Raw genomic sequence first — 24627 nt, 5'->3', positions numbered from 1 at the left:
GTGCCATCAAAGTAATCAAAGGTTTAATTAATTTACCACAGGTAGTGTAGTACAACCGGCTACTACTCCCTTCAATCCCAAATATAAGTACATTTAGATTTGTGTTAAGTTAAATCTTTTTAGTTTTGACCATCAACAGCTAAGAAATCATATAAATTCGTAACATAAAGTTGATGTTACTAGATTCATTATAAATAATGCCTTTATAATATATAACCCTTTATATTTAAAATAATATATTTTTATAAGTATTATTTTAAAAATATATTATAAAGGCAGTTGCGCCGCAGTTGCGCCGCAGTTGCGCCGACGAGTCACCGGAGACCGGAGAGAGGGAGGAGTATTTTCAGCTGCAGGAGGAGAGCAAGAAGGGGAGGACCAGATGCCCCAAGAAGGGCAGCAAGGTGAAGAAGGGAGACAATGAAGAGGAGTCGGATTGATTCAGTCTGTTGAGCTGCTCAGGCTCAGCTAGCCGCATGTTGATCTCAACTTGCTGTTAGCTTGTTAAGATCAGCCATATCATCCTATCATGAGTTGATCAATCACGATCACCATGTTCTTGCTGTATTAGTAATTTTTCTTTTTGTTGTAACGGCATGAGGGTACTCTTTTCTTTTGTTCGTGCGCTGTATTATGAATGATTCTGGACAGAGAAATAAAAAGAGTTGCTAAATTTCCAAATAATAAGGTGTGGCATTATATTATATGTTCAGATAATTATCTTGCTTACTATATTACAGTGTAAACATGGCCCGCTCAGATGCTCTGAATACACCGTAAATTAAGTTTAATTTGCACTTATTCAATGAGCGGATTCAAATATAATACTGTCTGTACAGACGAATTGCTAGCACCGTAGTTCGAAAATCTTGAGATCGTTTCCTGCCCCTATGTTATTCTTGTCCCCTTTGACCTGATACCGTAATGGTGTAGCAAGGACTAAGAACATGCTTCCTAAAAAAAAACTAACAACATACTCTTCTCATTCCAAATATAAGTTCATTAGATATCAACACGATCTCCAATATGACATCTGATTAATAATATCTAAAAAAATATATTATTTTAAATAAAAAGAGTTATATATTATTATAGTATTTTTCATGATAAATCTAGTAACATCAAACTTATGTTGTCAATCTATATGATTTTTTGTTATTGATGGTTAAAACTAAAAAGTTTGACTTACGATAAATCTAAATAAACTTATATTTTGGATCGGAGGTAATTGATTGCTTGATCAGGTGTGTTCCAAAGTATAAACAAACCTTAAACATCCGAATACATAGTATTAGAGTCCATATCAGAGGGCCTGCCGCTTGGTGTCAGCACAATTGCTGATAAATAGAATCGTCAGAGCTGATTCAGCTCAGCATCTGATGTGTATATATTGTGCTTGTGCACCTATTAGTACAATACAATTGCTGATAAAAATTAAGTACTCTTTTGGTTGGCCGTTAATTGATCCACTCCGGCGGGCCCATCAGGCCAGAGGCAACTAATGACACTAGGAGCCTTCCTTGCCACGGCCGCAAGACGAAGAAAAAATCTCTTTTCTTCGTGCTTGGGCACCTTTGCTTTGACCCTTGGAGAAGAAGTTGCTCATCTCATCATCTCTGTGCCGATCGATTGAAACCGTGTGAGGTAGTCGTCAAACTAGGCAGTTGCCTTGCAAGTTACAACCTTATCCAACAAAATCGATTACAAGACATGATTCCAATATCCATTATCCAAATGGTAGTATATACAGCAAGGTTTACTTTACCAGTAAACACGATTTATCGAAAATATCTGACATACCAAATAAAATTTAAATAAATTCAAATAAACTCAAACAAAATATCGATAAATATGGTATATTTTTTCCTATCGGTATCCCGCGGGTAGAAGCAAAAAACCAGGTCTACGGCCGATTTACCGAAAAAGTTTTCCCGGTATATTGTACAAGCTAAGCTAGTTGCACCACATGGCCACTGCATGTTTAATATTCCTTTCTGAGCATGCTATAGGGTTCCTTACCTTGTTTCTTGAACCCTTGTCCAAGAAACGAGATGCTTCAGGTGATCAGATGAAGCCTGCACGTATATAAATGGCGGGCCGGTTGTGCTAGCTGCCATGGAACTAGCTCACTCACTCACTCACTGAAGATATACCTATACAAACAGAACAAATAAATACGCACAGTCCGGCTGCTGTGATCGATCGATTTCATAGGCAGGCTACTGTGTGTTGGGGGTGAGCAGTGAGCTGACCATGGCCGGCTGCTTGGCGCGGCGGCTGTTCCCATTCCTGATGGGCACGGCGGTGGGGGTGTACCTGGCGCAGAACTACAAGGTGCCCAACGTCCGCCACCTCGCCGACCGCGGCGTGCACACCGCCAGGAGCTACGAGGAGGCCTACCGCAAGAAGCCCGCCGCCACCGACGCCGGCGCCGGCAGGAAGAAGAAGGTGGTGCAGGTGGACATCGACGACGACGACGAAGAGTAGTAACTAGCTGCAATGATCATAAGCATGTGGTTAATTGGTGTTTCGGTGTTGTACACTTGTACTAGCGCATATATAGTCCACACATAGTGTGTGGGAATAGATGCGTGAAGCTTCGATCTATAGGTTGTTATGTGTTTGTTATGTTCACTTGGTGTGAATTGAATACATAAAGATTGTGAATATCAAGCTAATCACTTGACATGGTGTCTCATCGATCTCCAATCAAACATAGCAGTGAACAGTGGCGAACACATGATAGCTGCTTGCTAGGGAAAATCTCCTTCTTTCTCCTCCAACCCCTCCCTCCCCCTCTTCTTCTTCCTCTCTCTATTCTTCTACATCCTCTCTCCCCTTCCTCTCCGTGGAGCACCTGCGGAATTATTCAGATAATTCGACATTATGTTCTCACTTTTGCTCTGCGAAATTGTTGTTTCCATCTGCTTACTGCTTACCACTTACTGCTACGACCATCACCTCTTGGGACTAAAATCACCACCAACATTTCAAAAGGCTCGATGGAATATTGGGCCTAAACTGAACTGGGCAAAATTGATTTGGAGTTTCTTGGGCTACAGACAGGCTTTGGCCCTCCAGTCTCTCTCTGTCTCTCTCAGAGAACAAGGGTGGATAACCCACATCAACACCCTCTACCAACTGAGTCTCAACTCTCTAATTGACCATCTCGAGAAAAAAAAAAGAAATCTCTAATTACTTGTGTACCTGTACGTCTAAAGAAAAACTTGTGCACCTGTACAGAATAAATAACGAAGGTACATAATTTGCGACAGATATGGCAATGGTGTAAGTAAGAGCTAAGACGAAGAAGGCGCCAGCATCAGATGATCAGATAGTACGGAACATGCACGGAAATCCAGTCGAGGTTGTAATTCAGAGACAGGATTAAAAAATTCTTCGCGGTAACCGATCTTACCACTCCGCTTCGATAATATTATTACCGAATTTGAATTCAAAAATTTAAGAAATAAAAAAATAAAAAATCAGAAAAAATCCTAAAAAAAACTAGAGACAATTCTAAGAACTTTTGGGAAAAAAAATTCAAAAATAATATCGTTTGCATCATATTCTATAGGGAGGAAATTTGAAAAAAAAAAACTTGAAGCGCGCATCTCATCTATTAACTTATGTTAAGGAAAAGCTTAACATGCAAATATATATATTTTTTGTGTATGGTGTATCTTAAGAGGATCTTTAAAATTGATTTTACAATATTGAACTATTTTTTTGATTTTTTTGTTGAATATCACTGAAATTCGAGAAAACCAGTCGATAAATTGCTAAAATTGAACGGTTACTGATAAAATCGAGCGGTTACTGTCAATGCGAAAAATGCGGAAAATACGCTCGATAAATCGGCGAAACCGCTCGGTTACCGTTCGGTCAATCTGGTCCGAATTCTCGCCAAATTTCAAATTTGACCGAGTGAAGTTTAAGCGAATTCTCGCCGAATTTCGAATGATTATCACGATAACCGTGATTTTTCGGTTACCGCTGAGTCTCGGTTTTTGTGCTCCAAACGGTTTTGTAAACTTAGTTCAGAGCACACGAGGATAACGTCATGCAGAATTAATTGCAGATCAAGCTAATTAGCTGCCCTTGTTTAGCTGCTATTAATTAATTAGTTATGCCATTCATCATCCTTCACCTTGACTTATGTCTTAGATATTAAATGCAAGTCCATGTAAGATAAAATCTGATGTGGCAAACAATTAAATGAAAAAATAGAAAGAGCTAATGTTTTATAGAAGAAACAAGATAGATTCGAAATCCAAGAAAAAAGAACAAAGCAAATATGCATTAGGGGGATACATAATATCATCGGGTGATGTTCTCGTATTTATCTATTGGTCATTGAAATCTATTTAGATACAAGTTATAAATATTATGTATTGGAAGGTTATTTCTTATGAGGTATTTCTTGCATTCTCTGCTCTAAGAAATAGCTTAGACATCATGTATTGGAAATTGCCTCAGTCCACTCCGGTGGGCCAGCGGTGAGGCCAGTGGGTTCGGCCGTCAAAAGAAAGAAGAAGACATCACTTCTTCATGGGCACCGTTGACCCTTGGAGAAGAAGTTGCTCGGTCATCTCATCTGCCTGTCTACACATTCAAGCCGTTCGATTGTGCGAATTAGTCGTCAAACTAGTTTGCATCATGATCCAACAAAATCAATAAACTACTCAAAAGATTCAAATACCCGGCAGGTATATAGTACCACTATATCAGCAAGCGATTTTAATTTTATTTTATAATTATTTTCGTTTACCCACGAAAAGATCAAAATTCGAAAAATTATATCAGAATTTTATTTATTTTTCATCATCTATTCTACAGATTCCACATGTTAGTGAAAAATTTCAGAATTAAATATTTCGTTCCCCGCTAAAATTTTCGAGATTTTGGTGAAATTTTAATCCCTACTACAAACTATACCGCATACATGACCACACTACGCATCTGCAGGCAGCTCATGCACCTCCATTGCTTGTTATTCCTGATCGATCTGATCTGATCGAGCTGTGTACCTTCCTCGATCGCCTTCTTTCTTGCACCCTTGTTCAAGAAATGAAACAGGTCGGGCAAGGCAAGCCAACGTAGCTGCCGCGACTATATAAGCGACGGGTCGTGCTGCCATCAGACTCACTCATCACTTCGCCGGCGAGAGCAGCGACGACGGCTTGCCAATAATCAGCAGCTGGAGATACAAATTAGCAGCAGAAACCAATACATGACAAGCTAGCTTAGCTATCAGTCAGTGGCTCGGCGGTGCCATTTGCTTGATTGGAAGCTAGGCCCGATCATCGCCCTGTGTGTTTGAGCGAGCTGAGCTAGCTATAGCCACGCCAGTAGATGGGGTGCTTGCTGCGGCGGCTGATCCCGTTTCTGATGGGCACGGCGGTGGGCGCGTACGTGGCGCAGAACTACAAGGTCCCCAACCTCCGCAGCCTCGCCGACCGCGGCCTCCAGGACGCCAGGCGCTACGAGGAGGCCTACCGCAGGAAGCAGCCCTCTGCCGCCGCCGACGCTGGCGCTGGGACCAGCAGCAGGAAGAAGACCGTGCTGCTGGACATAGACGACGACGAAGAGTAGCTGCCTACTAGACCTGAGCATGGGCCGGGCCTAAGAAAAGCCGGATTGCTTTGGGCCTAAAACGGTTGCCCAGGCCCAGCCCAGAAATCCCATCGGACAGAAAAATGGGCCATGATCGGGTCGGGCCGGGCTGCCCATGTTTTTTACATGAGGAAATAATTTATTTTAATGTTTTGGGTTGCACGCTTAGGCCGAGCCTGATTTTTTCGGGTCAGAAACTTGCTGCCCAAGCCTGCCCATTACAGCCAACAAGCTTATTTGGGCGGGCAAAAATTGGTCTGGGCTCGGGCTTTTTTGGGCCAGGCTTTTTATGCTCAGGTCTACTGCCTACATGCATGATTACAGTTAAGCACCCGTCAGTGTGTGACAGTGCATCGTTCCAGTGTTGTGCTAGTGTTGTGGACTTCTGTTATGAACTATTGGAAATGTTTGTGTTCAACGTGAATTTGAGAATTTCTGAGAAATTTCGTGAATTTTAGAGTGGAATGAAATATCTAATTTTAGAATTTTTTTCATTGATATATGGAACCTACGGAGTAGAGAACAAAAAATAACCGAATTTTCAAATTTTTATAAATTTTAGTCTTTTCACCGATGGATGAAAAAAATTGTAAAGTGGAATTGAAATCCCTGCCTGCCTGAGTGTCACTGGGTGTGACATGGCTAGAAATCCTTGGAGAAAGAACAGCCGAAGGTCAGGGTCAGGTGCAGAGCTCCCATGTAGCATCATCAACAATCATATATCTTCTTCAACAGGTGAATTGGACTTGCACTGATTCCGTTCCTACAGTACGTGTCTGAGTGAATAATTAGATGAACTTTTGCACTGTGTCTTATGCACATGCTGTGTCTGTCTTGAATGTGGATGGAATAAATCAAGATTCACTGCTTCAAAATGTACCGGCGGACCGGTAGCCGATCACGGGCCGCGCATAGAAAAGCAGAAAGAAACGACAGCAACCGCCCCAAAGATAAAGAACCACCGGTGCATGCTTGTCGCATCACGTCGCGGCACCTTCGTTTGTTTTCTCTCGCCGACCACCCTACGCCATCCGTTCCCCTCCACCCCCTTTTTTACGGCAACTTGCACGCGTTGGTTAGTTGCTTGGTTCCTAGGTTTTCGCATATTTCTTCAGCAAGAATGCTATACACACGACTCACTCGTCCGATCAGGTCTCTTTGTATTCCTAAGACCAACTTCTGTCTTCCAATCCTACACCCTAATTCAGTTCTTTGCTTTTAACCCTAAACTAACAATCAAGTTTAATCAGATGTACTATGTAGCAATCAGGAGGGAGTATTCATCTTAATCACGTGACAGAAGGTATGCCAAAGCCCTGATTGATCTCACGCTTTATTTGCATATTTGAATTTCTAGTCCTTAGGAACAACTCCATTGACCCCCCCACCCACCAAAAAAATAGATTTGAGTGGGCCACTCAAATCAGATCTGATTGGACCAAATTGGATCAGGGAGTTTACACCTCTCGTATGGACTACTCAAATCAGGGACTTTACACCTCTCATCTAATATATGAGATTGAGTTTCTGCACATGTGCACCAATATACTCTTGTACATCTGATATTTTCTCTTTTTTAGATTGTTTCTATTCTCATCTAGTAAATAGCAGAAAATGTCGTGCTATCTCTCTTTTCTTGTCTTTCCTCTTTGAAATTCTACTGATACCTTTGCTGGTAGTAAAAATATTTTTTAACCAATTTTAGGTAATGGATACATAGCTATCTTCAGATGAAGTGCAACAAGACAATGCAATATCAGAGGAAGATGACTTTGTGGTTGAGCATATTGGAACTGATTCAAAAGGCCAAGAAGCAGAGAAAGCTGTCCTTTCAGAGCCGAAGAGTGGAATGTTATTTGACAGTCAGGACCATACTACTAGTTTTCTACAAAAGTTATGCTCGGAAGATGGAATTTGGTGTGACAAGAAGAGGCTCTAAAAAGACTGAAGATGGCAAGGTGAAACATTAATTACTATACTTTCGTATGCGCTTCTGTATTACTGTACTTTTTACAACACAACAATTTTGTCCAGGAATTCCAATTAAATCAGCTGGCATTATCATCTCACATGAGCTCTTATATGGATCTTCTTCAGGTGCTAATTTGCATTTTTCTAGATTGTACAATTTATTAGCAGACCAGATAGTACTTTCAAATAACTCATTGTATGGTTCCTTTTACCTTTGTAGGGAAGAGGTGATCTCATGGACCGTATGTCTCAGAACATGAATGGATGAAAGAGAGATTGAAGTTTCTTGCATGTCTTGTGGGTTTCAATCGATCAACTAAAAAAACTTTTGCATTTTTCTTCAGTGATTAGACACTCTGTTTGTAGCTTGGGGTGTAATCATGGCTGTAGCACTGAAAATGGAAGTAATAGCACTAATGCGGTGCCTTGTTTTTCTTGAGAAGTCTGATCAAACAGCAACTGCTTGGCTGTGCGAGTGCATTTGGGTTTTCGTATACTATTGGCTGGAGTGCTCATGGCCGTCAAGTCTGATCAAACAACAACATCGACGGCTGCTGCTCGTGCCCTGCGCTTGCAGTTGCGCCACGAGGGACAAATAGAACACACAGAGCGGAAAAACAGAGCGGAAAGTTGCTTCTTGGGCTTGGGCTTGGATTTGAATTTATAAATGTATAATAATGTGACTGCAGCTAGCTGGGCACTGCATGCGCTGTGAGCAGGAGTGACATGTATGCAAGCAGGGAACCTAGCATACGTGTGCTCTAGCTTTGCTTTGCCGTCGACGGCGACCGAACCTAACCGAGAAACCAACCAGGCAAAGGAGCAGCAGCGACCGGAAGAGAGCTAGGCAGGTGAAGGTGACCTCCATGGAGGCGTCCAGCCACTAGCAGAACCACCGGACCAGAACGCGCCTCCCCTCCGCATCTGTGTGCATGCTCTCGTTTACTTTGTCCATCCAGTCCAGATCCAAGGAAACTCTATACAGGATGTTTTTTCAAACTGTCGGTAAAAAATAGTCTATAACTACTCCTCATTATTTTTTCAGACAGTTTTAGTTTAAAACTGTCTACGATATTTTTTACATAGAAAGCTTCAAACTTCAAATATGTGTCTGTACGAGGAACGTACTATTAAATTATTTCTGTAAGTAGTTAATAGTATTTCATAATCTGCAAGTGTGTAGCTAGAGAGAGGTGTACGTGCGTCTGGCTTGAGCAGAATCCAGTGTGGTCGTTGTATCTCTGTAGTTGTTTCTGGAACAGCCGGCCACATCATCTCACCAAGTAACTTGTTCTACGTACTTGTGTGATCACACATCACCCTCGATCGAGCTCTCCAGATCTTCAACCGGTGCACTGTCACGTAACCATGCGTGTGCAATTCCTAGCAGCGGCCGTGGTTTCCTGCTGTGTCTCGGAATTTTGCGGTTGCATGCAACTCGGCACTTTGTCTAGTTTTCTCTCGCCGGCCACTACAGGCCATGAGCTCGATCGCTCCATACATCCTGCTTTTTACGGCAATTGTCCACTGGACGCGACTAGAAGCATACTATGACACTACAAGACTTTACCTCGCTATCGTTTCACCCCATTCAACAAAGTAGCTCCAATATTACCACAGCGGAGTTCAGTCTTCATCTCGATATCACTTCACCCATGTGCATGATCCCCGTATCAAAAGAGCCAGATGCATCACATCGTTTTCAAGCTTAATCGGACACTCATAATGTAGCAACTCTGATTTCACCTTAGCAGGACCGTCCAATGTGAACCGTCATGGAGCACAATTTCAAAGGAACAAAAGCCATGTCGACCTGTCTCCTTTGGACCATAGCCAAGCGGTCCTCGGATCCTAAACAACAAAGCAGAGATACTCACCTCCAACTGCAACACACACCCGCACATAGCTCCACGCTGTGAGGCCCGCAGACCCACACGTCGAATTTGGACAGATCAATCTTATGCTAACTGGCCGACGAATCGACGTGTGCTTATCTCGTGTTAACCTTCCCCAGATAGTATCTCCAGTATTTTTATCAATGGTCATACATCATTGAGACTGTTACTACGTAACACCATATATATATATATATATATATATATGTTAAAGAACCAACCAAAATTGATACTTGCTACAATATAAAAGCACACATTCTCTCCTAGCTCGACTAGAATAGAGCCGTCGCGAGCCCAAACAAACAGCGTCGGCCATCATTTTTTTGCCGTATTACGGTTGTAGGATTCAAAATTTGGAGGAGTTAACTGCTCTAAGGTTAGTGAGATGATCTATACTTCATTTTTAGATAGATTTACTTGGTAGATTACTCTAGGGTTGATGGTTGGTGCTTGTTCCATGGTTATGAATTTTGAGATCCAATTGAGATCTAATTTAATAAAAGTTTACAACTTTATTATTGTTAGATATATAGAGATTATCTACATTTCATTCTTAATTGGATTTAGTTGCTAGATTGCTCTATGTTTCAATTTAGGTGGTTGTTCCTTGGCGTTGAATTTTGGAAGGAGCAATAGCTCCAATATTGATATAATTTAGAGAAAGATCGTAATTTTATCATTATAGATAATTTAAGGAGTATATTAAAGTCACATGTAAATATATGTGGGTGCGTACATTAAAATCTAGAGACAATTGCAAATTTGTCACTATTTGAACTGTTATTTCCATTAAAAATTGTAAAAATGCCACAAAAACTGTCATTCGAGTGGTATCCTTGCAAAAAAAATAAAAACAAGCGAGGAATTTGCAAATTTCCCTTTAGTCTAGCTCAAATTTTCTAGTATGTGGATTGCGTATATTTTAAAGGTCTTGAATTTAAATAATAATCCAGTGGATTTCCTCTATTCATTATTCAACCTATCGAATTTAACACAATTGATAGAATATTATGTTGTAGGGATGACATGTCTATTCATAGGTTGTAATTGGACACGACAGCCTTTGGAAGGCAGGTCCTCCGACCTGGCCCAAGTACCAGAAGTAGATGGGCCCTCAAATAGGGACAAATCAAGATGTTAGATAATTCAATGAATTTGTTCAAAATTTTAAAATATTTAATGATTATAAGTTGAATTGGTTTAATTATAATGATTTGCAGATGGGCTGGTCATGGATGAAAATGATAGAGGGCCAGGGTTCTTTATTGGCGTTGAGGCTTTTTTGAGGGCTGCCGTGGCGTACAAGAAGCCAAAATGGAAACATACCAATCACTATAATGTCGTCTGTATGTCGACTGCAAGAACGAGAAATAGTTTTTAAACATAGAGTAGATCCGTGCACACTTGATTCGCAAGGGTTTCAAGGCTGGCTATACTCGTTGGACTGAGCATGGTGAACTTGAAGATGTTGAGCATGAAGGACAACCAACCGTCGAAGAAGACAGAGGCAATGATATGATGACTAACAATGACTTTGATATGTCAGCATTTGAAGATACTTCTGCCGAGAATGATGGAGGGGACACTTTTGTTGGCAACAATGAAGATGACATAGAACAAATATTGCGTGATAGGGAGGGGAACTTCACCAATGAAAGACAACATCAAAAGTTTCAGCGTACGGTAGAGGACTCTAAACCACCACTTTACTTGAACTGTAAATATGGGCATAGCATGTTGTATGTGGTGCTGACACTGATGCAAATGAAGGTTATCAATGATTGGGCCGATAAGGGATTCAATGAATTATTAGAATTCTTGAGGGAATCGCTTCCAAAGTGGAACGTGTTGTCCGAAAACACGTACCATACCAAGCAGGTTGTCTGTCCATTGTGATTGAAAGTAGAGAAAATGCATGCATGCGGAAACGACTGCATGTTGTTTCGCGGCGAGGATGCAGACTTCGAAGCGCGTCGCATTTTCAATTCACCACGGTATAAGCACAACATTGATGATATCGAGAGCGGTGGCGTGGGGGTGAAGAGAAATATGAAAAAAAAACGTGAAGGTGGTTTGGTATTTCCCTATAATCCCCTGTTTGAAACGATTGTTTGCTAACAGAGCGAATGCTAAGTTGATGTGATAGCACGTCAAACAACACAAGAAGGATGGAATGCTTAGACACCCTATTGATGACATGCAATGGAGGAGATTTGATACAAAATACAAGGAATTCAGAGATGAAGTGAGGAATATAAGGTTTGGGTTGAGTACGGATGCGATGAATCCTTTCGGTAACATGAGAAGTACTCATAGCACTTGACCCGTGACTCTCTATATCTACAACCTTCCACCTTGGGTATTTAAGAGGCGGAAGTACCTTATGTTGCCTTTGTTGATTAGTGGGCCAAATCAACCAGGTAATTGTATTGATGTGTACATCAAACCATTGGTTGAAGATCTTGTTGTACTGTGAAAAGGTGACGTATGGGTATAGAGAGTTGTAAGTACAGGCATGAGAATTTTACTCTGCATGCAATATTGTTCGTAATGATTTTAGATTGGTTTGCTCTTGGTAACATATCAGGGCAGACTGTAAAAGGGTACAATGGATGTGTTCAGTGCTTGCAGGAAATAGGGGGTGGTGGCTAATGAACAGTAAAAATGATCTTTATAGGTCACCGTAGGTTTCTTCGTCCGGATCACCTATACCGCAAGAATAAAAAAGCTTTTGACGGGATAATGGATCATTGTCAAGCTCTGAAGATTCGCACTAGAGAACAAATATTTAAGATGGTAAAGGCACTTAAAGTTGTACTTGAAAATGGGCAAGACAATACAAAAATCTCAGCTGAGCAACATGCTCTATGTGGAAAAAGATATCAATATTTTGGTTGCTACCTTATTGGAAGTATCTTATAGTTCGACACGCAATCGACGTCATGCACGTGGAGAAGAATGTGTTTGATAGCTTGATTGGTACCTTACTAGACATATTTGGTAAAACAAAAGATACATTAAATGCACGGCTGGACCTAGAAGAAATAAACCTCAGGAATGACCTACATTACATATAATTAGACAACGGCAAAAATAAACTTCCCACAACTTGCTACACTATGAGTGAGGAAGAGAAGATCAGCCTGTGTGGTTGCTTGCGTGGTGTCAAAGTTTTGACTGGTTACTCCTTCAACATCAGGAGCTTAGTAAACATAAAAGATAAGAAGTTAGTTGGCATGAAGTCTCATAATTGTCACGTGATAATGACGCAGATGCTTCTAGTTGCAATTAGAGGTATTCTGCTGGATAAATTCTGAGACCCAATCATAAAGTTGTGTTCGTTCTTCAATGCAATTTCACAAAAGGTCATTGGCCCGAACAAACTGGTAAAGCTGCAGGAAAATATAGCCCATACTATATGTCAGTTTGAGACTATTTTCTCCACGACATTTTTTGATATAATGCCTCATCTAATTATTTATATTGTGGGTGAGATAAAGAGCCTTAGCCCTGTGTTTTTGCATCAGATGTATCACTCGCGAAACCTTCCCTCTTTACCTTCAATTACATCTGAAAGTGACTTGTATACTTTATTGTGACCATCCCTCGTTGGTTGCCCGCGGGACCCACTATCAAGAAGTGTATCCACGGCTTCTTGTACCAATTTCTCTCAATTGCTTATCCTGTGCTCGAGAAGGTCCCCCAGTTCCTCGGCAGCACCTTGAAGTGCATTTAGTTGTCTAACTTTAGACTCGGGATATTCCCCACTCCATGGCATCTTTCGCTCATCCATTCAGCCCGCCCGCCCAGACGCGGCGCCCTTTCGCATTATCATCTACCGCCCTTTCTTTCCTCCCCTCCCTTCACGCATGAAGATCGTCGTATGTATGTTCTCGAAAGTTTAATGGGGGTTCTGAAGAAATATATTCGTAACCGATGTCACCCGGAAGGTTGCGTTGCCCAAGGGTGGAGTACGAAGGAGGTCATTGAGTTTTGTGTTGACTACATGAAACTGAACGCGATTATTATGCCTATATCTTGCTATGAGGGGAGGCTAAAGGGAAAAGGGATGATAGGTCGTACTTCAATCCATATCAAAGATCGTGTTTCATTCACTCAAGTACACTTCGCAATTTTGCAATAATCACTTGTAGTGGGCCCGTATGTCAATATGCACGTAAGCATGCTGTGCTCCACAAATCCAATGAAGTCAGACGATTGGATCGCAAGAGAGGACATAGATAATTTTGGTAATTGGTTACGTCAACACATGATGGGTAAGGATTCCAACAATGCTCTGTTGGAACTGCTGGCTAATGGCCTGTCAACTACGATTCACACAATCCAAGCATACGAGATTAACGGCTATACATTTTATACGAGAGCACAAGACAACAAGAGCACTAACCAAAATAGCGGTTTTTGTATTGATGCCTATGACTGCGCTGGTAATAGAGAGACCTACTATGAATTTATAGAGGAAATTTGGGAGTTTGAATATGGCAAGTTGATGGTCCCTCTGTTTCGGTGCCAATAGCTAAAACTCCCAGGGAGAGTTAAGGTTGACAAGTACGATATGACTAACGTAGACCTCAAACTCGTCGAATACATAGAATAATCATTCGTGCTTGCCAAGGATGTGGCACAAGTCTTATATGTAAAAGACCTGGACCCAGCTAACAAGGAGGAGCATCACGTAGTTTTTCAAGGAAAAAGAAATATTATCAGTGTTGAGGATGTTGTCGACGAAGAAGACAATGACAAATTCGCGACCTGCCTCCTTTTGGAGAGAATGTCGAAATGCCTCTCATTGATGACACTGAGGAAGCTACCTACATACAAAGTATTAATCATTTAATGAAAGCAACTTTCATGTGTTTGCTAAAATTTGATCGGGGATATGAATAGTGAAGAGTAACTTTTTAAAAGTTCTGATCTAAGTGTCAGACCAGGTGATCGAACTTATGTGACACCACTCTTTTTTCTGGTTGGAAATCTATATTATTAAGTTTGTGCATGTTTGAATTGGTTAGAATTCAAATTGGATTAAAAGGAGAAAATCAAATAAAGAGCTAAAAATCACAAAGTTAATCAATAATTAGTGGGTAATGTTTATTTTCCTATAAAGAGTATGGAAAATTAAGATTAACATAATTAGTTTCACATGTTTTTTTATATGGATATTTCATAATTTCATTATGAAATTAACAAATTATAGATTTATTAATGGAATAAAGATAATTCACTACACATTTCATGCATGCAAGTATTTTTATCATGTAGACGACAGTAATACAAACTCAACAAATTTGGTTTTATATTTTTCTCAACTCTAATTATTTTTCTATGAATTTTCAAGTTTTTAGCCAAATTTAATAATAAAAGAATTTTTTTGGGAGAAAATAATTATTAGTGCCGGTTATAAGTAGTAACCGACACTGATAGTTAAAGTATCAGTGTTGGTTAGTAAATAGAACCGGCACTGATACGTGTATCAGTGTCAGTTAGAAACTAGAACTGGCATTAATGCTTCTTATATATATATATATATATATACACACATATATATTCAACACTTAGCCGCTCTCCTTATTTGCTCTATTTAGCTTGATGCCGCTCCTCCTCCCTATGGGACGCATCCTCCCCGATCGCTGCCTCCTCCCCGACCACAACCTCCTCCCCGATGGGCCGCCTCCTCCTAGACCACCACATCCTCCCTGGCCGTCGCTTCCTCCCCGACCACACCTCGATGCGCTGCATCCTCCCTGGCCACCGCCTCCTCCCTGACCGCACCTCGACGTGACGCCTCCTCCCCGGCCGCCGCCTCCTCTGGACTCGACCTCTACGCGTCAGTATGTTAGGTTTAGGGCAAGAACTTGTTGGAGCCATTTAGGGCAATTGGGTACATAAGACGGTCTATTTGCCCTGTGGTTGATGGTTAGAACTATGCTAGCTAGTTGGCAAGAAATCTCGGATATTTCCTTTTTCTTGAATTAATTGATGTTTAGTTTTATCATCAGGCATGCACTAGAATCTGCTTTGGATCGTTAGTAGGTAATTAAGAATGTTGAAATAATTTTCATTGTCAAAGATAAGAACACATTCAAACTGAACTAGTCAGGTTTTAATTAGATCACAGTTTCAAAGAAAATGAAACTCTGTATTAAAGGATCATTTAAGTAAGTAACTTTGCTTTCTAAGAGAAGAGATGCGAAGCAATAAGAGATGAGCTTGATTGAAAAAAAGATTATGAGTTGGTCATGTTTCTTGTTTACTTTATTTTGGCCCCTTTCTGTTCCTAGATAAAATATTGGACTAGTAATTTCTATCTTATTCAACATTTAGAAGCTAAAAAATCATTGAGTTGTGTGGTGTGAATATATATATATAGTCTTGTTTAAACTGTGATACATAGCATATTTGTTAGAAATATGTTTCCATGCACTTCTATTATTTAGCAAAAGGGTCAGGACTTAGATGGAGGATGTAGCAAAAGGGGCAACAATGTGTGACTTGTAGTTAGGATGTGCACTTCATAGTTAATTTGTTGTTCCTATGGTATAATTAGAGCAAATGATATCTTTGGACACACATTAGATTACAATCTCATTGTAAATTACTTAGATGCCGATGGATTTTAGAGTTTATTTGTTTATTGTTCTGAACTTTCATTTTGAACCCAGATGTGATTTTAGTATTACATGCTTTAATCAATTAAAATGATCGTTTTGTTTCGCTTATACCAACCACTTTTTTCTCAGGCCTTCGAAGTGAAGAGTTAATCAACAACATTTTCAGAATCAGTAGTCATTTCAAAAGTGTGGTAGCACCATGGGCACTTTGGGTACAAAGATTAACATGCAGCAGACTAGTAGCCGTAATTTTTTGAAAATCACAAGTTGGTAATGATTCATCCGTGGGTTTCATCGTTTTAAGGAGATGGAGGTAGTAAGAGTATGTTCATTGTAAGGATTCACTAGTAAATTTTGTAATATTATTTGTTATGGATAAAAGTATTGTTATGTATAAAAGTATTGGTTATGGATAAAAGTATTGGTTATGTAGCCAGAATATACACTATAATTCTAAAAATTTTACATGGATCTTTTATGTGTGAAATACATGCAATGGGCATATTTGAACTAGTAGTAGCACCAAGTATTGTCATGTAGGTTATTGAACTGTCTTTTTTATTTACATGTTCTTCTCATGACCACTTCATTTGAATCAGATTGAACACTCGGGTAGTGTGACTGGAAGTGTCGGTTCAAACAGTCTAGGTTGCATGCTGTAGTGAGGCACTCGTTGAATTAATAAACTCTGAGATGATGGAAACTTAGCAGAAGTAGCTTTTATACATGGCCATTCAAATGTGACTAGGAGTAGGACTCTATCAGAGGATTAATCGGTAGGTGCAACATCATATTGACAATAAACACACCAAATAAGTAGATGCTTATAAAGTTTCTGCCTTTTAAGTTTGACAGTAAATATGGAATGAGCCTTATACATAGATGCATTACCGACATATTGTAACTTCTATATTCAGCAGGATATTTGATTCCATATCGAGGAGCTTTTATCTGCATGTCTGATTTCATATCATGCATGGATGATTCTGATAATATAATAACTTGTATTTCAATTAAGATTATTCCAAGAATTTCATATTTTTAGAATTTTTATGTACGAATGGTACATACAAAATCCAACTGCTGTGCATGGCCCTGTCCTGTCTCCCTTTTGATACAAGGCTCCTCCTCAAATCTGGGTCCAGCTTCGGTACAAGAAGAGCCTGCAAATATGAAGCTAGACTAGACAAGAGGTGGTAGCCTGAGTGCGTACCTCAACATGGATCAATTTGAGTTGGAGACAGATGCTGATGCTGCGCAAGGCAGGATCGAAGATGATGCTCTAGATGGTCAAGTCAATCCTGATGCTGATGCTTCGGAGGGTGAGACATTCGAAAAAGAGAGGAGTAGACGAGGTCCAGCAGGATGCCCGAGGGACATTTTGTCATCATAGAGGTCAATTCAGTCGAGGAGCCCACAAGACCTAAAGTTGTTCTGGGGTCGTTCAAGACAGCAATCAAGTGTCTAGTGAGGGACCATGTTGCAATCACATATAGAAGTTGGAGAGGCAGGTGAGATGACAGGTGCGTGTTTCCTAATAACATCAAGGAACTTATGCGGGGCAAGTTAGTGGCAAAGTTTGAATACCCTAAAGGATGCAATATGGCCAAAATGAGGAGTCGTGACATATCAACAATGGACATCACGTTCTGGAATTTCAAGGGTTAGTTGTGTAAAAATTATTGCTTGAAGGGCCAGACACTGAAATGGGATGATTAATCAATGGTGGAACCATTCTGGAATAATTTCATAGAGCATAGGCTATTAGGGGAAGCACAACAGCTAAGTGAGGCAAATAAAGTCAACTCCTACAAGAACTTATACCCCCACAGAACTGGCTCATGTGAGTATGTGAGGAAATACGACGAGTGGGAAGAGATGGAAGAACAAGTAACCCACAGTGGTGCCACACCTGCGACGACTGACTGGATTGAACGAGCAAAGCACTATCTATACGCGAGAGGGGTGACTTTGTCCGCAGAGGGCAACATAATCTTCAAAAGTGACAGAGAATAGGAAGTGACTCAAAGAATAGCTGATGACCATGCCTAGTCTTCCCATAGCTCTTTTAGGCCAAAAAGGGAGAAAGACCAGTTAACCTTGGTACTGGGAACCAAGGAGCACCCAGGTAGCCCTAGAAGTAAGGGTGTGATGCCTTGGAAAGAGGTATTCCCAGAAGCCACTAAAAGTTATAGGAGTTGGAAGAGAAGGAGAAAAAAATTGGAAGAGTTGTTGGCTTTAGTACGATAAGAACTTGTATAAGAGCGACAGATGACAGATGCCAAAATCAGAGAAGCATTTTAGTAAGAAAATAGGCAGCAGCAAGCCGACGATAATGTTGTGAGCCCCGGTGGTCATCGGAGCAGCTGCACATCTCCAGGGTTTGCAGAAGAAGAATTGGCACGTTAACCTGTAGATAACATCACAGAAAGCAAAATGTGCAAACTTGTCGTGCCCACCTTAAACATTGCCACCACGGTGGCTATGGGGCAGGTCGACCAATGCATGAAAGTGGCTCTGTTCAATGATCTCCCGATACTGTGGGGATACACCAAGATCCATGTGGACTCTATGTGAAGGCTGTACCATAAGATTGACATGGATTATTACCCTGGAGACATGGGTTACAAGAGGCTCGGATCAAACATTTGTGGTCTCATTCTGTGGCACAAGCGCTACATAGTATTTGAAGAAGAGACAGACGAGTCGTCTGATACGGAGTCGAACCCACCACACAGAAGATCTCTAACTCCTCCACGCTCACTGTCAACGCCACCGTCACTAAGAAGATCTTCAACTCCTCCCTCACGCAAGTCCCCACCAAGAGAGCCAACTCCTTTCCCCCTCCGAAGTCAGCACCACTGCCACCAAGAGAGCCAACTCCTCTCCCTCCAAAGTCAGCACCACTGCCACCAAGAGAGCCAACTCCTTCCCATCCAAAGTTGATAACACGTTCACAATCTAAAAATTTGAGTTCATCTCAGAAGTTGACTTCATCCTAGAAGCAAAGGCCACCTAAAAAGGTGGCAACACCTGAGAAGTTGTCTTATGAACAAACTGAAGAGGAAACCAGAGCGATAGTGGACACCGGTGTCAAGAAATGGATACAAAAGCCAGAGCCTGAGAAAAAAATACCAATCCATGCAGAAACACAAAAGTTTTTCTTGAAGATGGCCACAACTGTTAAGCATAAGCGTAAATTAGACTATGGACGCATCAAAAGCAAGAAATATTTGAAGGAGTCTTCTATCAAACAGGTACTATAAGAACAGAATTTAGAAAGATTCCTTAAAGATGACAAAATGACAAGAGAGCAATTTCTAGACGAGTCCTTGGCACTAAAAGCAACCGAGAGATGGCAATTTAAGCTAGGCGAACTATTAGTCGTGCCAAACGTGTGGGACAAACTTTCATATCAACTTTAAAAATTCCATATGTGGTACATGAAGGAGTCAAGAGAGGGTAGACAATTGTTCGAGGCTAGATACAAGGATCGAGATTTACTCTATAAAAACATCACTATTTATATATTATTTGAGAAAATATATCGAGTGTACCAGCAAGATACCATTAACATGTCTATCTTGAGTTATTGGACTCTATAAGTGTTGTATACGTATAATTCACAATATATATTTATATACCATTGGATTGAATGTCTTAACTTATTCCTTGTGTAGAATGAAGGTACAAAGATGCAAGACAGAGGGCATCCAACATGTTGGATTCATCGACTCACATCATGTAAACCCGATAATGATAGAATCTGATCCAAAACATACCAAGGACTATGCATTGAAGTGTATTCTGGATCTACAGTTGAAGAAATCCATACTTTTATCCTACCACTTTGGGTATGTGTTTCCCTCCATGAATTTTCTACTCTTTTTGAGCAATACATCATTAGAAATTAGGACAAACTAACCTATGATGACCTATGTGTAGCTATCACTGGATCCTCCTTGTCATCCAACTAGATGTTAACAAGATCATTATCTTCGACTCACAAAATAATCCAAAAGAAACCTACCAACCTATCGTTGACTTGATTTAAAGGTAAAACTGGACCATTTCATTATTGCTCCTGTAATATTTGATTTAATTGAATATATGTCTACTTACGGTAATAATCACACACATACAGAGTGTACCCATGATACATCAAGAAGAGTAAGAAAAATGTTAGACACCGGCTATTCACGAAAGAATGGATAGTGCGACATGGCTTTCCTTGTAAGAAGCATGACCCTGGCAATAATTTATGTGTTTTTTATGTAATAGAATTCATGCACAGATTCAATAGAGACACATCGCTCCAGGTGGTTAGTACTGAGGTAGGCGGTATACATATTGATGACTAATTTTCAGATCGATACGTGTTCATAAGAATTGATTTCTTCAATTATTGAAATTACAGCTCTTCAAGCTATCCAAAGGTAGTCTCATGCATATTAAAATCAATACACTTCAAGAACAACTTATCAGGCTCATCACTGACTAAATCATCAGTCTAATCAGCGAGTTCCATAAAATTAGATCGTCTCTCTCGATACCTTTTATCCAACAAGAAAGGGCAAAGTTCAGTCCCTTTGATTAACAAGAAAATCTTAAACTCATTTTCCATGTTGTAATGAAATTTGATATGTATACGGTTTATATATACTGTGATGAGTTCAAACATGATGTTTTATAATTTAAATTGATGTGTGCTTGTGTATACATGTTGCTATCAAACTTGACGTCTCGCGAATTAAATTTATATGTGCGTATCTATAAATATACCGTACAGTATTGACAGTGACAGCAAAAATTTGAAAATAGACATTGTATTAACGGCAACCGCTAAATTTTAAAAAGGACGGGACACGCCTATCGATACCGGTTGGTTAAACAAACCGGCATTGATACTCTATATATCAGTGCCGGTTGATACTATCAACTGACACCGATAGATATACAATCAGTGCTGGTTTGATCCACGAACCGGTTGTGATACTGACTTTTAATATCGGTTCTATACCCGACACTTATAGTAAGTGACCATCGATGTTAAGTAATCAGTAACGATTTAAAATTTATAACTGATAACGATTTTAAATTCCTATTTATGAGGATTCCTATTATAGTGGCCCCAAAAGCGAGAGCCTAATTTTCGCTGCACGCGACGCTTCTTCCTCCGGTGTCGCCACATCCCCTGTAGCCAGTCATTATAGACTCACCAGAGAACGCACTAGTATACAGCTGACCACAACGCAGTAATACAATAGGAGTATATACTACAGGTCATCATCGAAAGCAACATTACGTGCAATCAATAGCCCATTCTCTGCAATTGTAGGAAGAAAGAAAGACGTGTTGCTGTGCGTGGCCACACCATCGGTACTATCAGTCGTCATCACCAGTTTCTTCTTCTCGACGTGCTTGCTGCATGCGACCACACTTCACTCTCGATCTTGGGGCTCTTCAAGTCTTGAGCCGGTGCAGTGTCACGTAACCATTCGTGCGTCGTTAGCACCGGGCCGGGTTCCCTGCCGTGTCTGGAGTGCACGCCGGAATCCGTCTGAATACGTGTGGGTCTGCTGGTGGCTGTCTAGCCAGCTCCGGGCAACCCAATCTGAATCTGGAGTAGCTTTCTTGGCAGGAAGCGAGGAACCTCACGCCATATCCAGCAGGCGCGTCGGGGAACGCATCGCGACTCAATCTGGGGTCCAACACTCCAACTATGTACGCCACTCTACGGCCTTTTCTGCTTGCCCCTGTTTCTTCTAGGATTTAGGATAAACTCCCTTATCCTACAGTTTTTTCATAGCATCTTGGAGTCAACTTAAGTTCAGAGGCAGAGCTAGGATTTGAACAAAGAGGAGAGGAGAGGAGCCAAGTAGACAGCCACCTTAAAAATTTAGGACATCAATGTGTCTGTGAGGGTGTGCGCTGCGCCATCGTTCACCGCCACTGTCGTCGAGACCACCACCCCGACGCCAAGGAGCCTGCTGCCTTCACCCCGATGAGTACCCCGACGTTGAGGAGCCCGTGTTGCCGTGCCCTACACCCTTGTCCATCGTCGCCGTCACCGTGGACAACCACCCTGACGTCGAGTAGGTCTCCCAGATCCCCTCCATCTCTTTTTCCCTTTCGATTCCTAGGGTTTTAGCGCAAGTTCGTACTGATTCATGGCTGATTGCTTGTGTGTTCAAATGATAAGAATAGATGCTTATATGCTGGTCATTTTGTGTGTTAAAATGATAAGAGCAGATATTATTTGTGGTCCTTTTGTGTGTTCAAATGATAAGAACAGATATGTTATCTCGGTCTTTTGTGAATTCAAATGATAAGAACATATGCTACTTGTGGTCCTTTTATGTGTTCAAATGATAAGAATAAATGCTACTTGTGGTCTTTTTATATGTTCAAATAATAGAATAGTTATGTTGCATCAGTCTTTTATGTGTTAAAATGATAAGAACAGCTGCTGCTTGTGGTCCTTTTGTGTGTTCAAATGATAAGAACAGATGCTGCTTGTGGTCATTTTGTGTGTTCAAATGATAAGAATAGATATACTGTCTCGATCCTTTTGTGTGTTCAAATGACAAGAACAGATGTTGCTTGTGGTTCTTTTGTGTGTTTAAATGATAAGAACAGATATTGTTGGTGGTCCTTTTGTGTGTTCAATTGATAAGAACAGATATGCTACATTGGTCCTTTTGTGTGTTTAAATGATAAGAACAAATGTTGCTTGTGGTTCTTTTGTTTGTTTAAATGATGCTTATGAGTATTTCTCCTCTTCTATTTTGGACAGCACTGGTATATATTCCCTTTGCTCGATGATGAATTGATACACTGAGACTGGGCAATTTACCGATAATTTAGACGTGTGATTCTCTAGTTATCTAATATTTACGGTAGCCCCTGGTGAGACTTGTTGATGGTTCTTACTTGTCTGTACTTGTATATCGAGATATATTTCTTGTGTTGTCTCTATAGTGGGCTACCTATTATAATTGATCCCTGGATGGTGTGTTGCTTTAAATTAGAGAATTATTAGCATATCAGATTCTGGATAAGGCAGTTGATTCATCCTTTTTGTTCTATCATTATTTATTTGAATCCCGCTATTCAGTCTCTATTTTTGTCTTGGCAGGAAATTGTTTGTCCTTTTTAGAATCTGTGTTCTCTAATTTGGTACACCAGCACTGTCTATGATGATTTTATGTAATTTTTGAGAATTTTGTCCAGATTCTAATAACTAGATGAGAACTTAGTAAATTATCCAATCGTTGATATACTCAATAGAACAATTAGGGGGCAGAATGTTGATTGTCCTAGGGCTCATTGTTATTCATTTTCTGAGCGCACTTTTATACACCTACTGTCCAGTTCTTGTTGTACACTGAGCGCCATATTTCTTTTTTACTCATATTATGTGTTATATTAAAAATTGCACTGTTTTCATACTTATTTTTCTTTTTGCAAATGATGAAATTAGAGACCATACATATGAATGCAAAGCTCGACTGGGATGATTATTACACAAGTCCAAACAAGAAGCTATTATGGTATACAACAGTCAAAACATCTATACCGAGCTAAAATTGGCTACCTTTGAAAATTATGAGAAATTTGATTTCACATGTAAAGATGTTGTAATCCTAGTTCTTGTTATAATCATTATTTTGCTATGTAAGATGATGTGACTTGTAAGATCAATGTGTCACTTGTCAGTACCTTTTGTATATATTTGTGCCTATTTTGCTACGCAAGATGTGACTTCTTTCTGTTAAATGTGGTCATAATATACTCAATTACAATATTGCATATGTATGCATTCTATCTATCGACTCCTTCATAGTTATCACTCTTAACAGCCTCTCTCCCTCCATCGTCGGCTTTATCTCTATCTCCCTCCTTCATCAGCTCTCTATATGTAGAACACTCAACTGCTGGTCATCGTCGTATGCAGAACTTCCAGAAAAGGATTGTAGTGCCACCGGCCTAGGTGCCAGAAGGAGTTGTAATACCGTCGTCAAACATTGAAGAAGGTAGCTTAAGTCACTACCTCAATCGGGACCAAATAGACGACTGTGGAGGCAATGAGGTAATTCATAAGTAGAAGAATGTATCTGTTCGACATATTATTGTATAGGTTCTTAATATTTTTTTCGCTTATGCGCAGATGTCTGATGCTCCTGAGGGTCACGATAATGAGCAATCCTAGGAGTGGCATCGTACCCTAGGTCCCTCAAGGATGCCTACGAGATGATTTGTGATCACGAAGGTCTTACCAGCAGTGGAGCCAACTGCACTAGAGAGAGTTCCGGGAACATACAAGTCAGTCTGTGGGATAGCTATTAAGGATCACATGCCAGTCATCTATAGATTATGGACTGGGGAACAAGGCGATCCGTACGTGATTCCTAATTCAATCAAGAACGACATCCTGTGGCCCAAGATATTAGAGAGATTCGAGTTCCCTGCAGAGACAGATATGGACATAGTTAAGCATAATGCACTAATGA

General features: G+C 40.4%; 2 protein-coding genes and 1 long non-coding RNA gene across 3 annotated transcripts; all 3 read left to right on the top strand.

Annotated features, from left to right (window-relative positions):
- The first annotated feature begins 2107 nt into the window (after positions 1 to 2107).
- Positions 2108 to 2637, top strand: LOC133899432 (uncharacterized). Its single transcript, XM_062340418.1, has one exon. The coding sequence runs from the start codon at positions 2254 to 2256 to the stop codon at positions 2485 to 2487; it is 234 nt and encodes a 77-aa protein (XP_062196402.1). The 5' UTR covers positions 2108 to 2253; the 3' UTR covers positions 2488 to 2637.
- Positions 2638 to 5048: 2411 nt separating this feature from the next.
- Positions 5049 to 6053, top strand: LOC133899378 (uncharacterized). Its single transcript, XM_062340369.1, has one exon. The coding sequence runs from the start codon at positions 5356 to 5358 to the stop codon at positions 5593 to 5595; it is 240 nt and encodes a 79-aa protein (XP_062196353.1). The 5' UTR covers positions 5049 to 5355; the 3' UTR covers positions 5596 to 6053.
- A 718-nt stretch (positions 6054 to 6771) lies between these two features.
- On the top strand, positions 6772 to 7714 carry LOC133898476 (uncharacterized). Its single transcript, XR_009906242.1, has 3 exons — positions 6772 to 6919; positions 7322 to 7574; positions 7651 to 7714. It is a non-coding gene; the product is annotated as an uncharacterized LOC133898476 (long non-coding RNA).
- The last annotated feature ends 16913 nt before the right edge of the window (positions 7715 to 24627 follow it).

The sequence above is a fragment of the Phragmites australis genome, chromosome 18 (assembly GCF_958298935.1).
Source record: "Phragmites australis chromosome 18, lpPhrAust1.1, whole genome shotgun sequence".
In the NCBI taxonomy this organism is placed as follows: Eukaryota; Viridiplantae; Streptophyta; class Magnoliopsida; order Poales; family Poaceae; genus Phragmites; species Phragmites australis.
Note: the sequence above shows the minus strand (reverse complement) of the source record. Positions and strands in the feature narration are given on the sequence as shown.